Consider the following 12,443-nt stretch of genomic DNA (forward strand, 5'->3'; position numbering starts at 1 on the left):
CTTTAAGATTTTACTAGAATTCTATATCCAGCAGTTTCAGTTGATATCTGCAGAGAAAGCATGTATAAAGTGTACAGTATTAAATATTTTTAAGAAAATGTGACAGATGACCTCCAATCTTAACAGTTTAATAAGTACATTGATTTTAACAGAAGATATGGACCTACTGTTAGGAAGATAAGTAATTTTTTCTTGTTTTTGTTGTTTTTCCAGTGACACATTTGAGATGGTACATTCTCATTAGCTTTTCTATTGGGAGCCATTGGTACTTGTTTCACAAACTAAATACCAAAGTGAGGAAATGGAAAACTAACTGAGCAAGTGATACTAGACATAAATTATTAAATTGTTGATATAAAAGTTATATCTGAAGAAAAATGATCTCATATCAAGAGTTCCCAGATTCCGTGATGCAGTTTTTATCTTTTTCATATAAGCTGTTTTTTGATAGTTCACAATCTGGTCAAGGAAGGAAAAGGCAAACTAGTGTTTGCCATTACTGGGTAATTGGCAGCTCAAATTATTAATATACTGTTTTAATACTTTATTTCCTGTCATTGGTAGAAGATGAACTTCATTGTTCTCTAAAAATCATATGCTTTCCCTACTGCTTTCAATTTTATGTGAATTTTACAACTGAGTCATATTTACTAAGGTATGAATTGGATAATGTCTTTACGCATATCAAGATCATTTTAATATAATGATGCTATTTTAGGATGATGATGCAGCTGATCAAGGAGTTACTTCTGTGGAGGATTTCTTCCCAGCAGAAGACACCAAACAAAATGCAAATAACACTAGAGGAAATAGCAATAAAACACAGAAAGATGCTGGAGTAAATGAAAAGGCAAGGTATGTTAAGCTTCTGACTTTCATGTCATAAAAATTGAGTGCTTGTTAGAAAGTCTCCATAGGTACTCTGCTACATCGTGTTTAATGCTGTTATCAGATTTATTGGAATCCACAAATATAATGTCAATTTAATTATAGAGAGAAATTTTATGAGGCTAAACTACAGCAGCAACAGAGAGAACTCAAACAATTGCAGGAAGAAAGAAAGAAACTGATTGAGATTCAAGAGAAAATTCAAGAATTGCAAAAGGCATGTCCTAACTTACAGGTAATTAGGAAATTTCTTTGTTTGTCTGAAGAAAGATATTTAAAACCTTAATGTCAATTGAAAGTACTGTTTGTCTTTTTTAACATTAATATGATAGATTTATAAATCTTCTATGATTAAAGAAACGGATGGACAAATGAAATGGATTAGGGATGTACCTTTATACTGTGAAAGATAGCACATAGGAATTAACTTTGATTATTTACATTCTTTCACTTGTGGGGCTGCCCGGCTATTGATTCAGAACATGTGTGTTCATAACTATTTATTATATTAAGATATTTTGGTTTGAACTTTGCAGTTAAGGGAGAAGCATTTCCATTTCTTACTGGTCTGAAATCCCATGGTAAAGCTGTTAAGCTACCGTGAGTTTTTTTTGAAATTAAAATACTTTATTTGTAGTTTGAATATTATATGTATATATGCTTATTAAATAGTACTCCACGCATGGGTGTGTGAGATTGAGCAGAGAACGTACATGTCATGTACATTTGTCCATGTCACGTAATCAGGAGTAGGGTTAATATGGGAGGGAACTGTCCATTCTTTTTGAGGTTTTTCCTACACTTTATTGTTAAGAATAGCTTTATTTATGAGTCAGGTTTTGTTTTCAAAGAAAAGGAGATGTATCAAGTGATATTTCTAATATAACTTTGTTTTCTAGATGTTTATCTTTTATTCTTTGTCTAAGTCTTTTTTCTTGTTTCCAATCTAAATACCAGAGGAATATATGCCAGAGTTGGGTTGAGTATATGACATTTTCCACAGTAATGTTTTATCCCTCATGTCCTGTTGTTCTGGAGGGTTGGTACTGAGCATCTTTAGCCTGCATTTTCATTTTGTTTTCTTATGTTAGGTTTTCTTTGAATCATGATTGCAATTGAGGTGTGGCAATAACAAACTAAATATGGTACCAAAGCCCTAGAGAAATGGTGAAATAATTGCTTTTGTGAAATTAACATAATTAAATTCTTTATAATAGTTTTTATTAATTCTTTTTTAGCTGTCAGCTGCTAATGTGGGTAATTGTCCCACAAAATCACATATGCCAGCTGTTACTTCATCCCCAGCTGTTAATGAAAATGAAGCCAGTACAAGCAAATCTGGTTTTGAGCCTCATGATTCTTCAGTGGTAGATAATGAGGTATTGTATATTGCACTTTATTCCTGGGTCTTAAGTCATGTCTTAAGGAAGAAAACTGAGTATCTGTGAAACATGTTTTTAAATGTAGCCTATTATGTGCCTTTAAGTTGTGGGAAGAAATAATTTTTTCCAAAAAGTAATTAAGATATTTCTAAGTATCTTAAGTCTTGCCCTTTATTAACAGATATTTGGCAGAATTGTATGTAAGGAATAGTTACAGTAAGTAGTATTCATTTCAATTTAGGAAAACTTGTCCTTTGGCATTTTATTTATATGTGATTTATGGAAAACATAACTTTCTCTCAATAGTTGATGAAGTTAATATGTGTGTGTTCAGTTGCTTAGTCATGTCTGACTCTTTTGCAGCCCCATGGACTGTGGCCCAGGCTCCTCTGTCCATGGGATTTCCCAGACATGAATACTGGAGTGGGTTGCCATTTCCTCCTCCAGGGGATCTTCCTGACCCAGAGATGGAACCTGTGTCTTTTCGTGTCTCCTGACTGTATTATTTAAGAATTAATGGTTGCCTAATTTTTTCTAATTTATTACTAAAATAGCTTTTTAACCTTCATAGGTGTTTCAGTGTAAAAAGGATAGAGTGAGGATAGAAATTTTTGTTGGTATTAGCAGTAGTATTAACCTGTTTTTCTTTAAGGCTGAAACAATTCCAGTATTTACAGTAACTTGACTGTAACTTTTGAAATAACAGGTATGGTCAGATATGCGAAGACATGAAATGTTAAGGGAGGAGCTACGACAGAGAAGAAAGCAGCTGGAAGCTCTGATGGCTGAACATCAGAGGAGGCAAGGTCTGGCTGAAACTGCATCTCCAGTGGCTGTTTCACTGAGAAGTGATGGATCTGAGAACCTATGTACACCTCAGCAAAGCAGAACAGAAAAGTAAGAGAGGTGTTTAAATCAGTTTAAAAAATACCACCTATTTAACACTTGTAGGATAGGCAGCCTCATTTTCCCTCTGCATCACAGCATAAGTCTGCTATTGCGGTGAGGCTTGGGTGTTAAGCATCATCTTTGTGACTCAGTCCAGCTACTTTCTGTTGTAACTTCTCATAGCATCATCTTTCTCTCTTTTTAAATTTTTTAAAAAAATTACTAAGACATTTGACCAAACTGATAGAGATTTTCTTAAGGGTTTTGATCTAGAAAACTGTCACTCAAGGAAAAGTTAAAAGTTGAGGGAGGTTTACTTTAGGAATGAGTCCCAGGGGATATGATTACTAGTTTAATTTATTTGAAGAATTGTTTTGTGGAAGGCAGAGTTAAGCATTTTATATTATAGCAGTTGAAGAGTAACAGCCATCTCATAGTTAATTATGCCTAACTGAAGTTTTATACACACCCTTGTATGCATATACATGTGTATATATATACATTTTTTGGCGAGGGGCTACAGAGTGTTTCATAGTAGGAGGTGAAGTAGCTCATCTCCAGAATAATCTGTATTTTGTCTCTTAATCTCCAGAACAATGGCAACTTGGGGAGGGTCTACCCAGTGTGCCCTAGATGAAGAAGGAGATGAAGATGGTTACCTTTCTGAAGGAATTGTTCGAACAGACGAAGAGGAGGAAGAGGAGGAGCAAGATGCTAGTTCCAATGATAACTTTCATATGTATCCTCCAAACAGTGCAAATCGTAATTCTTACAGTGTAAAGGAAACTAAAAATAGGTTAGTTTCAGTGTTTTGATTTTTTTGCTTGATTTTAAAGAGTTTCCCGTCTTTCTGACACTGAGCAGTTCTTCAGTTATCTAAATCAAGTGCATGTTCCACAATATAATTCCAACACTAACTACCTGGAGTTGGCCAGACTCCACAGGTTAGGAGACTCAGTCCCAAGAAGAGTGCCCTCACTTCAAATGCCACTTTAAAGTCTCGAGTCTTCAGAGCACCCACACTTCTGTCTGACTTGACTACAGATTTTGGGGTTTTCATAGCTCCTTTTGCTTTGCCGACAAAGGTCGGTATAGTCAAAGCTATGGTTTTTCCAGTAGTCATGTATGGATGTGAGAGTTGGACCATAAAGAAGGCTGAGCGCTAAAGAATTAATGCTTTTGAACTGTGGTGCTGGGAAGACTCTTGAGAGTCCCTTGCACAGGAAGGAGATCAAACCAGTCAATCCTAAAGGAAATCAACCCTGAATATTCATTGGAAGGATTGATGCTGTAGCTCCAATACTTTGGCCATCTGATGCTAGGACCTGACTCCTTGGAAAAGACTGATGCTGGGAAAGATTGAAGGTGGGAGGAGAAGGGGGTGACAGAGGATGAGATGGTTGGATGGCATCACTGACTCCATGGACATGAGTTTGAGCAAACTCAGGTGATGGACAGAGAAGCCTGGTGTATGCAGTTAGGACATGACTTAGCAACTGAACAACAACAGCAACAGCCTCTTTCATGTTCCATGATTTGCTAAAATAGCTCGTAGAGCTCTGGAAGATACTTATATTTACTGACTTATGAAAGATATTACTCAGAGAAAGAGATTGTAAAGCATGGGTGGGTTGGGAAGAAGTAAAGAGCTTTTATGCCCTTTCTGGACACATCAGCTGCCTAGTACTTCTCTGTGTTCAACCCAGAAGCTGTCCTCACCACGCTGTTTAGGAGTTTTTATGGTGATTTCTTTACACAGGCAGAATTGATTAAGTCATTGGCGATTAAGCTCAGTCTCCCTCCCTGAAAGTTTGAGGAATGAGGCTGAAAGTTCCAACCCAACGATCTGGTTGGTTTTTCTGGTGACCAGTCCTCATCATGAAGCTAACTAGGGTTTGCCAAAAGGAGCATATGAATAACAGAAGGCAGTCATCACTCAGGAGCTCTGTGCTGGGAACCTGGGACAAAGACCACATAGGGTGTTTACTTTACCACAAGAGTACTGTTGTCCTGAGCGACTGAACTGAGCTGTTGTCAAGATAGATTCCAGGTTGATAGGAGGAAGGTTGATTATCTTTGATCTTCACTCTTGTTTTGGGGAGTTAAGCAAAAATAAAAATCATAGATAGTAAAAAAGATGTGTCAACAAAGATGTCTACTGCATTGTTATTTATCACCGAAAAACATTTCTTGTATAAAAAGATGGTTAAGTAGTTGCACTTGATGGGGTGTTATGTGGCTAAGCTTAAAGGCGTGAAGAGTGGAAAAATGCTTGTGATAACAGTATCCATAATAACTTTTCATTTTGAAGAATACAGAATTATATGGACTCTTCTCTGTAAAACATAAGTGAAAAAATACTGAAAAGGAATGCAAAGTGATACTGTACAAGAGTAGAAATCCAGAATTTTTCTCACTCTATTTTACACACATTTTAAGTCCAATGAACTTAAAAATGGAATACAGGCGTATGGACCAAGCAGGGTATCAAAGTTTTTTGCCAGATTTAAAATATACATAATTACATAAAATGACCTGATGCTTTAAATCTTATGTTAGGTGGAAGAACAATCGCCCTTTTTCAGCAGATGGAAATTATCGTCCTTTAGCCAAGACAAGACAACAGAATATCAGCATGCAGCGTCAGGAAAACCTTCGCTGGGTATCTGAACTCTCTTACGTAGAAGAGAAAGAACAATGGCAAGAACAAATTAATCAGCTAAAGAAACAACTTGATTTCAGTGTCAATATTTGTCAGACTTTAATGCAAGACCAGCAGGTAAAGTTTACTCTGCAAGTAAATTTTTTTAATCTTGTTTTTGAAGCAGTACACATTTTTCTCAAGTCATTGGTAACTGTTACAGAAAATTTTTTCTTTCCACAGACTCTATCTTGTCTGCTACAAACTCTTCTCACGAGTCCTTATAGTGTTATGCCCAGCAGTATTGCGTCCCCTCAAGTGCACCTTATAATGCACCAGTTGAACCAGTGCTATACCCAGCTCACGTGGCAACAGAATAATGTACAGAGGTAATTTGTTCCTTAGAAGTAGTGAGAATGTATACTCATTTACAGTGTAAAAGCAAGGGTTTTACAGTTACCTTCTGGGAGAGAAGGGCTGAACCAAATTGCATTTTTGAATCTTCTCTGATTCCTGAGAATTTTATAAGCAGTGATTTTGCCTAATGTTTCCTTTTAATTCTGCGGACCTGACTTTAAAAAAATAACCATGGTTTTCACCTTTACACTGAGCTTAGGTGAAAGTGTTTGTTGTCACTGTGCCTGTCTCTGATAGGAGTGCTGTGTAGTTCTTGTTCCAGAGGCTACGTTATAAAGTGTGCGGCACAAGCAGACATTTGTTGTAGTAAACAGCAGAGCAGCCAGTTTGTTCCACATACTGTTGTTTGTTTTGTTTTTAATTAACTTATTTAACATTATAAGCTCTTTGTTTTTTTATTTTGGCTGGGTTGGATCTTCATTGCTGGGTGGGTTTTTTCTCCAGTTGCAGTGAACGTGGGCTACTCTGTAGTTGGCACAGGCTTCTTATTGCAGTGGCTTCTCCTGTTGTGGAGCACAGGCTCTAGGGCACCCAGGCTTCAGTAGTTGTGGTTCTCAGGCTCTCGAGCACAGGCTCAGCAGTTGTGGCACATGGTCTTAGTTACTCCGTGCCATGTGGATCTTCGCAGACTAGGGATCAAACTCATGTCTCCTGCATTGGTAGGCAGATTCTTTATCACTGAGTCACTAGAGAACCCTGTGTTCCACATACTGTTGAATCATTTTATATATATATATCTATGTACTTTTCATAGATGGTCATATAACTAATCTTTCAATTACTGACTCCTTCAATTTTTATAGGTTGAAACAAATGCTCAGTGAACTCATGCGCCAACAAAATCAGCATCCAGAAAAACCTGCAAGCAAGGAAGGAGGCAATGGTGCATCACACCCTCCTTCTCCCAGTTTATTTTGTCCTTTCAACTTTCCAGCTCAGCCTGTAAATCTCTTTAACCTACCAGGGTTGACTAATTTTTCATCATTTGCACCAAGTAAGTGGCCAGAACCTTAAAGGAAAATAAGTAAATGCAGAGTCCTTAAGAATAACATTTGTCTAATACATGGATTTTTGTCAGTCACTTTTGAAATGGTAGGAACTGTTTGTAAAGAAAAATATAAATTCTTTTCTACTTTAATTCTTTATAGTGAATGTTTAAACTGAATATGGTTGCTAATGAAATCACATAAATTATGAAATGTTTGCTTAGTCTTACACCTTTGAAGTATTCCACAACTATTTATCAAGGAGAAAGAAATTAACCTGTCTACTGACTGCTGTACATCAGGCACTCTGTAAGATATTAGGAGAGGAGAGGAGCATGAGACAGCACCCTCCTAGAGGAGTTTCATGTATTAGTAGGGAGATGCACCTCTAGACTAAGAGTGACTCTTTGGTTCAGGCTCATATTTACTTTTATTTAGTTCAGACTTTTATTCAGACTTTCTCCACCTATCATATGCCATACAGTATATTAATGGCTGAGATTCAAAGATGAGTAAAGCTGATGCTTTAAGGAATTTAAGAGTCTGAGAGAAGCTAAAAGTGTCAATAAATGCTTGGTGCTTTGTCGTGGGTACTTTAGGAGTGGTGCAGGTGAGGTGGAATAGCCTGCTTTTTGCGAGGACAGGATTGTCAGCAAATCTGCTTTTTCCTACAGAAAAGGATAGTAAAGCTAAAGAACCAATAGAACTTTTTCCGAGGGAGATTAGAAGGGACAGGACTTTCTGATCAGTGGAACCATTTAGAGTTGCAAAGCAGGGGAACAGGTATATCATGTAGAGAATTTTGAGGTCATAAAGTGGCTAGTGTTTCGGGCTATGGCAGGGCAGAGTATTTCATGTGCTGGAACACAGCAGAGGCCCTTGTGCTGGGCAAAGAAGCTTGGATTTTCCATTTCTTACTAGAGAGGCCACTGGCAGACTTTGGGCAGAGGAATGGCATGAAATTTATATTCTAGAATGATGACACTGGTCATAGTGTTGATTGAGATTGGAGGGACGGAGCTGAGAGTATAGATGTTGAACAAAAGGCTATTGCAGTAAAAGCAGGAAGGGGACGATAGCTTGACCTAAGGCATTGACAGTAGTAGTAAAGAAAAAGAAGTGATTTTAAAGATGTTGTGGAGATACAATGATCAGTTAGATGAGTTGTGAAGAGAGAGGAGTTGAAGGTGTTTGCCAGAGAATATACGAAGGGAAAAAGGGTTGGGAGGGTTTTGTAAATACAAATATCTGTATATCACAGTGTATTTTCTTAATGGTATTGTAAAAGTAATGGTGTTAAACAGTTTAACAAGGTTTTTAGTTCTTGAGTGTGGGTTAATACTGGCAGTAAATGTTTTTTGACTAGGCTGTTTAAGTAACAAATAATACAGGTAATTACACATACTGTTCCTTTTTGTCATAATATGCCTTCTACCCATGGCAGCTCTGTTCAGAGACTGTTCATTCTTCATCATCTAGTTCAGTTTGCTGAAACCTTGTTCCCCTTCTCCCCCAAGTTGTTAGTGGCCCTTTTGCAAATACCTCTGATGCAGCACTGTATATTAAAGTATGTGATTATATTTTACTTCCCAGTTAGAGTGGAAAGAACCTGAGCTTTGGAGTCATGCAGACCTGAGACCTAACCTTTGCTTTCATTTACTAGGCATTTGATCTCTAAGCCTATTTTCTCACTGGTAAAATAAATATAGTACCTATTTTACAGCACTGTTTTGGGCATTGAAGGAAGTAACACATAACGCGCCTACAGTAGAGTCTAATGCACCTGCAGTAGAGTCATGCTTACTTTGATAAATATCACATATTATTTTTTCTAATTTTTAACTCTTAAGGAGGTGGGGATCGATATTTATCTTTGAATCACCAATGCTGAAAACGTAGTAGGACTGAGCTGTGAAACAGTGATTAAATAAATGAGTGATGTCGTTAGGTGCTAAATCGTGTCCAACTCTTTTGCACCCCCATGGATTGTAGCCCACAAGGCTCCTCTGTCCATGGGATTTCCCAGACAAGAACACTGGAGTGGGCTGCCATTTCCTTCTCTAGGGGATCTTCCTGACCCAGGGATCAAACCTTCATCTCCTGCATTGGCAGGTGGATTCTTTACCACTGAACCACACTGTTAGTTTATTTTAATTAGTTTTTTGTTTTGATGGATTGGAATGGCACATTTAATTAAAACTGTCTTTCAATTTTGTTTTAAGGCTAAAGGTGCTTCTGTATCTTACCCATTGTTTTTATTTACTAGGTATGAATTTCAGCCCTTTATTTCCTTCTAATTTTGGAGATTTTTCTCAAAATATTTCTACACCCACTGAACAGCAGCAACCGTTAGCCCAGAATCCTTCAGGGAAAACAGAATATATGGCTTTTCCAAAACCTTTTGAAAGTAGTTCTTCTATTGGAGCAGAAAAACAGAGGTACTTTATTGTAAACATAATCCATTATTTGCTTAAGTGTCACTTGGTATTACATGTCATTTGAAATGTAATTAGGGAGGATGTTTGTGATTGTTTGGCTTGAGAGTGTTGAGAAAGAAGCTTTGACTTCTCAGGGATATACCTGCTGCTAACACTGGTTCAAGAACAGTTCAGAGTTTTGATCAGTGTCCTGTGAGATTCAGTTTGAAAGGATAAGACCTAACCTATAGAGTGTCTTTGGCCTTGATTTCGTATCTTTCTTTAAGATTATAAACAGTTCACTGTTCATTGATTTAGAACTGGAAACTAACATTAACTACTGGAGGATGGTTTTTATAAAGTGATGACTTGTTGTTTGATTCATAGCCCCTGATTAGAGTATGTGCCCAGGGCACATCCAAATGTAATGTCGCATACTATTAGATTGTAAAAACAAATTTTGCCAAGTTTTAGTGATACATGTTATCAGTCATAGTCAGGATTTTCTTTGTTACTCACACATTTACTATTTTTCAGTATGATATTCTTACCAGTTATAATTCTGACTCAAATAGTGTGAAAGACTTATTGGCCCAGGTTAATCATTCTGTAAGCATTTTTATGGCTCAATAAATAATGTTTTTAATGATTGTTTTAATCCAGAAAATGATTTTGATAGCCAGCTGGTAAAAATATTATAACTTTTTTAATTGTTATTTCCTTCAGAAAAACTTTAAAAGGATGAAAAATTAGAGATTCGTTGAGCCTAATACTTGTTCTGTCAGAAGTATCTATATGATTTTAACTTTCCTATTCCTTTATAAATATATGTCACATTACTTTTCTTTTAGTTATGTCTTGGGGCATGTCTCAAGCTCTTAGCATTTTGATAGTTTTTAAATCATGAAATTTTTTTTTTACTTAATTAACAACAAATTCTTAGAATTCAACTTCATGTTTATCTTGAGGAATCCTGTGATAGACTACCCTGAACTTGTTGATGCCTTTTCTTAGCTGTACTAACCACTTTTTCCTATTAAATCTCAATTTTATTCTGTGAAAGTATCCTATTGTCAGAGCCTGAGACAGTGTTCAGTGCTCAGTTGCCATTCAAAAATGATTCAAGCAATGGACATTTATTCAAAGCTTTAGCCTTCCTGTTGAAAGGTCCCTACTTCAGTATTAACTATATTTTATATATAATTGGTAGTTAAAAAAGGATGGATCTTGATGTTACTGTTTTAAATACTTGACTACTTCAGATTAGACCTCATCTCTTGTTAAAATTTCAGCTGTTATAGGTTCTCTGAATTAAATGGCTGGAGATAACAAAGAGGTCAAATGAAACATTGTAGTCTTGAGCTGGGATCAGAAAACTGTTCCTATAAAGACCTAGCTAGTAAATATTGCAGACCATAGAGACAACCATTTTTCTATGCCATTTTGCACAGAAGCATTCATAAACAGTTAATGTAAACATGTGAATTGGTATGTTCCAATAACATTTGATCTGTGATCAGTGAAATTGGAATTTTATATGATTTTCATGTGTTACAAGCTTTTTTTCTCTTTTTTTTCCTCTAACTTTTTAAGAATATAAAGATCATTCATAGCTCTCAGGCCATACAAAAACAGGCAGCAAGCTGAATTTGGCATGTAAACTGTAGGTCTGCTAGTCTTTATCTTGAGTTACTCCCTATAGATCAGTGTCTCCCAAATTATATTCTTAGGAACACTGTTGTTCATGTCAGGTTCTGTAATAAAAAGTTTTGTACATGCTGTTCACTCTGTTCCCTTCTAAGATATTTATAAAAGGACATTGGCATATTAAAAGTTCTGAGAAGTGCCTGTTTAACTTTGTTTTGCCCATTTTTTCCCCAGACTTAGATAACCATTGAATTCCTATTAACATATTAAAGGATGTTTAGTAGATAAAATTTGGAAAGTGACACTAGACTAATAGAGCTAAACAAGGTTTAATGTGTAGAGAAATAAATTTACTAGTTACGTGGCCAATTGTCTTCACCAAATTCTGGTTATATTTGGACTGCTGTAGGTGACGCTGATCCATGTATGTTTCCAGCTATGGTTCTTTTTCAGTTGTTTCTGTGTTTTTTCTTTTTATGTCCCATCCTCCCTTGATTTTTCTTTCCCACTCCTTTCCATCTTGAATGTGGGATCTTGGTTTGGAACTTTCACTAGTGAAAATGGTTTAGTGAGAAAGGTCCAAAATTAAATTTTAAAGTAATTTAGTAAATTAGTCTGTGTAATGTTTTCATATTTAATGTGTATTTGGTGGGAATATTTTTATAGCCTGTTGACAGTTTTTATTTATATGACTATAGTAGACTATAAATTAAGTATATCTGGAGTTTTCCATAGACATAGAGATGTATCATTGTAATATATAAAACTTATTTTCATTGTTAAGGAGTCAAAAACATCCTGAAGAGGAGATGGAGAACAGTAGGCCATCATGGTTTTATGACCAAGAAGGTGAAGTAGAAAAGCCATTTCCCAAGGCTGGATTTGCAGTGTCTGTAGAGAAAGCAACAAATAGTAATTGCAAAAATCAACTAGATGCCAGTAGGAGAAGACGCCAGTTTGATGAAGTGTCCTTAGAAAGCTTTAACAGTATGCTTGACCCAGTAGATCCAACAACAGTAACTAAAACATTCAAGTCAAGAAAAGCATCTGCACAGGCCAGCCTGGCATCTAAAGATAAAACTCCCAAATCAAAGAGTAAGAAGAGGCATTCTACTCAACAGAAAAGCAGAGTGAAAAATATTGGTAAGTACTGAAATTTGTTGACTGTTGATAAGCA

At 36.3% G+C, this 12,443-nt stretch overlaps 1 protein-coding gene across 26 annotated transcripts in view; it reads left to right on the forward strand.

The window, feature by feature from the left end:
- The window catches only part of PCM1 (pericentriolar material 1), an 86,004-nt gene that overhangs the window by 38,131 nt on the left and 35,430 nt on the right, over positions 1–12,443 (forward strand). For all 26 annotated transcript variants that reach the window (XM_088832789.1, XM_088832788.1, XM_055416465.2 and 23 more), the window contains 10 exons: positions 719–855; positions 994–1,123; positions 2,127–2,267; positions 2,977–3,167; positions 3,751–3,954; positions 5,718–5,937; positions 6,043–6,188; positions 7,020–7,210; positions 9,469–9,640; positions 12,051–12,409. In XM_088832789.1, the coding sequence (XP_088688915.1) occupies positions 719–855; positions 994–1,123; positions 2,127–2,267; positions 2,977–3,167; positions 3,751–3,954; positions 5,718–5,937; positions 6,043–6,188; positions 7,020–7,210; positions 9,469–9,640; positions 12,051–12,409 (1,891 nt within the window). The remainder of the gene's footprint in view (positions 1–718; positions 856–993; positions 1,124–2,126; positions 2,268–2,976; positions 3,168–3,750; positions 3,955–5,717; positions 5,938–6,042; positions 6,189–7,019; positions 7,211–9,468; positions 9,641–12,050; positions 12,410–12,443) is intronic.

The sequence above is a fragment of the Moschus berezovskii genome, chromosome 26, assembly GCF_049115385.1.
Source record: "Moschus berezovskii isolate FMDL1 chromosome 26, NW_MosBer_1.0, whole genome shotgun sequence".
NCBI lineage: Eukaryota > Metazoa > Chordata > Mammalia > Artiodactyla > Moschidae > Moschus > Moschus berezovskii.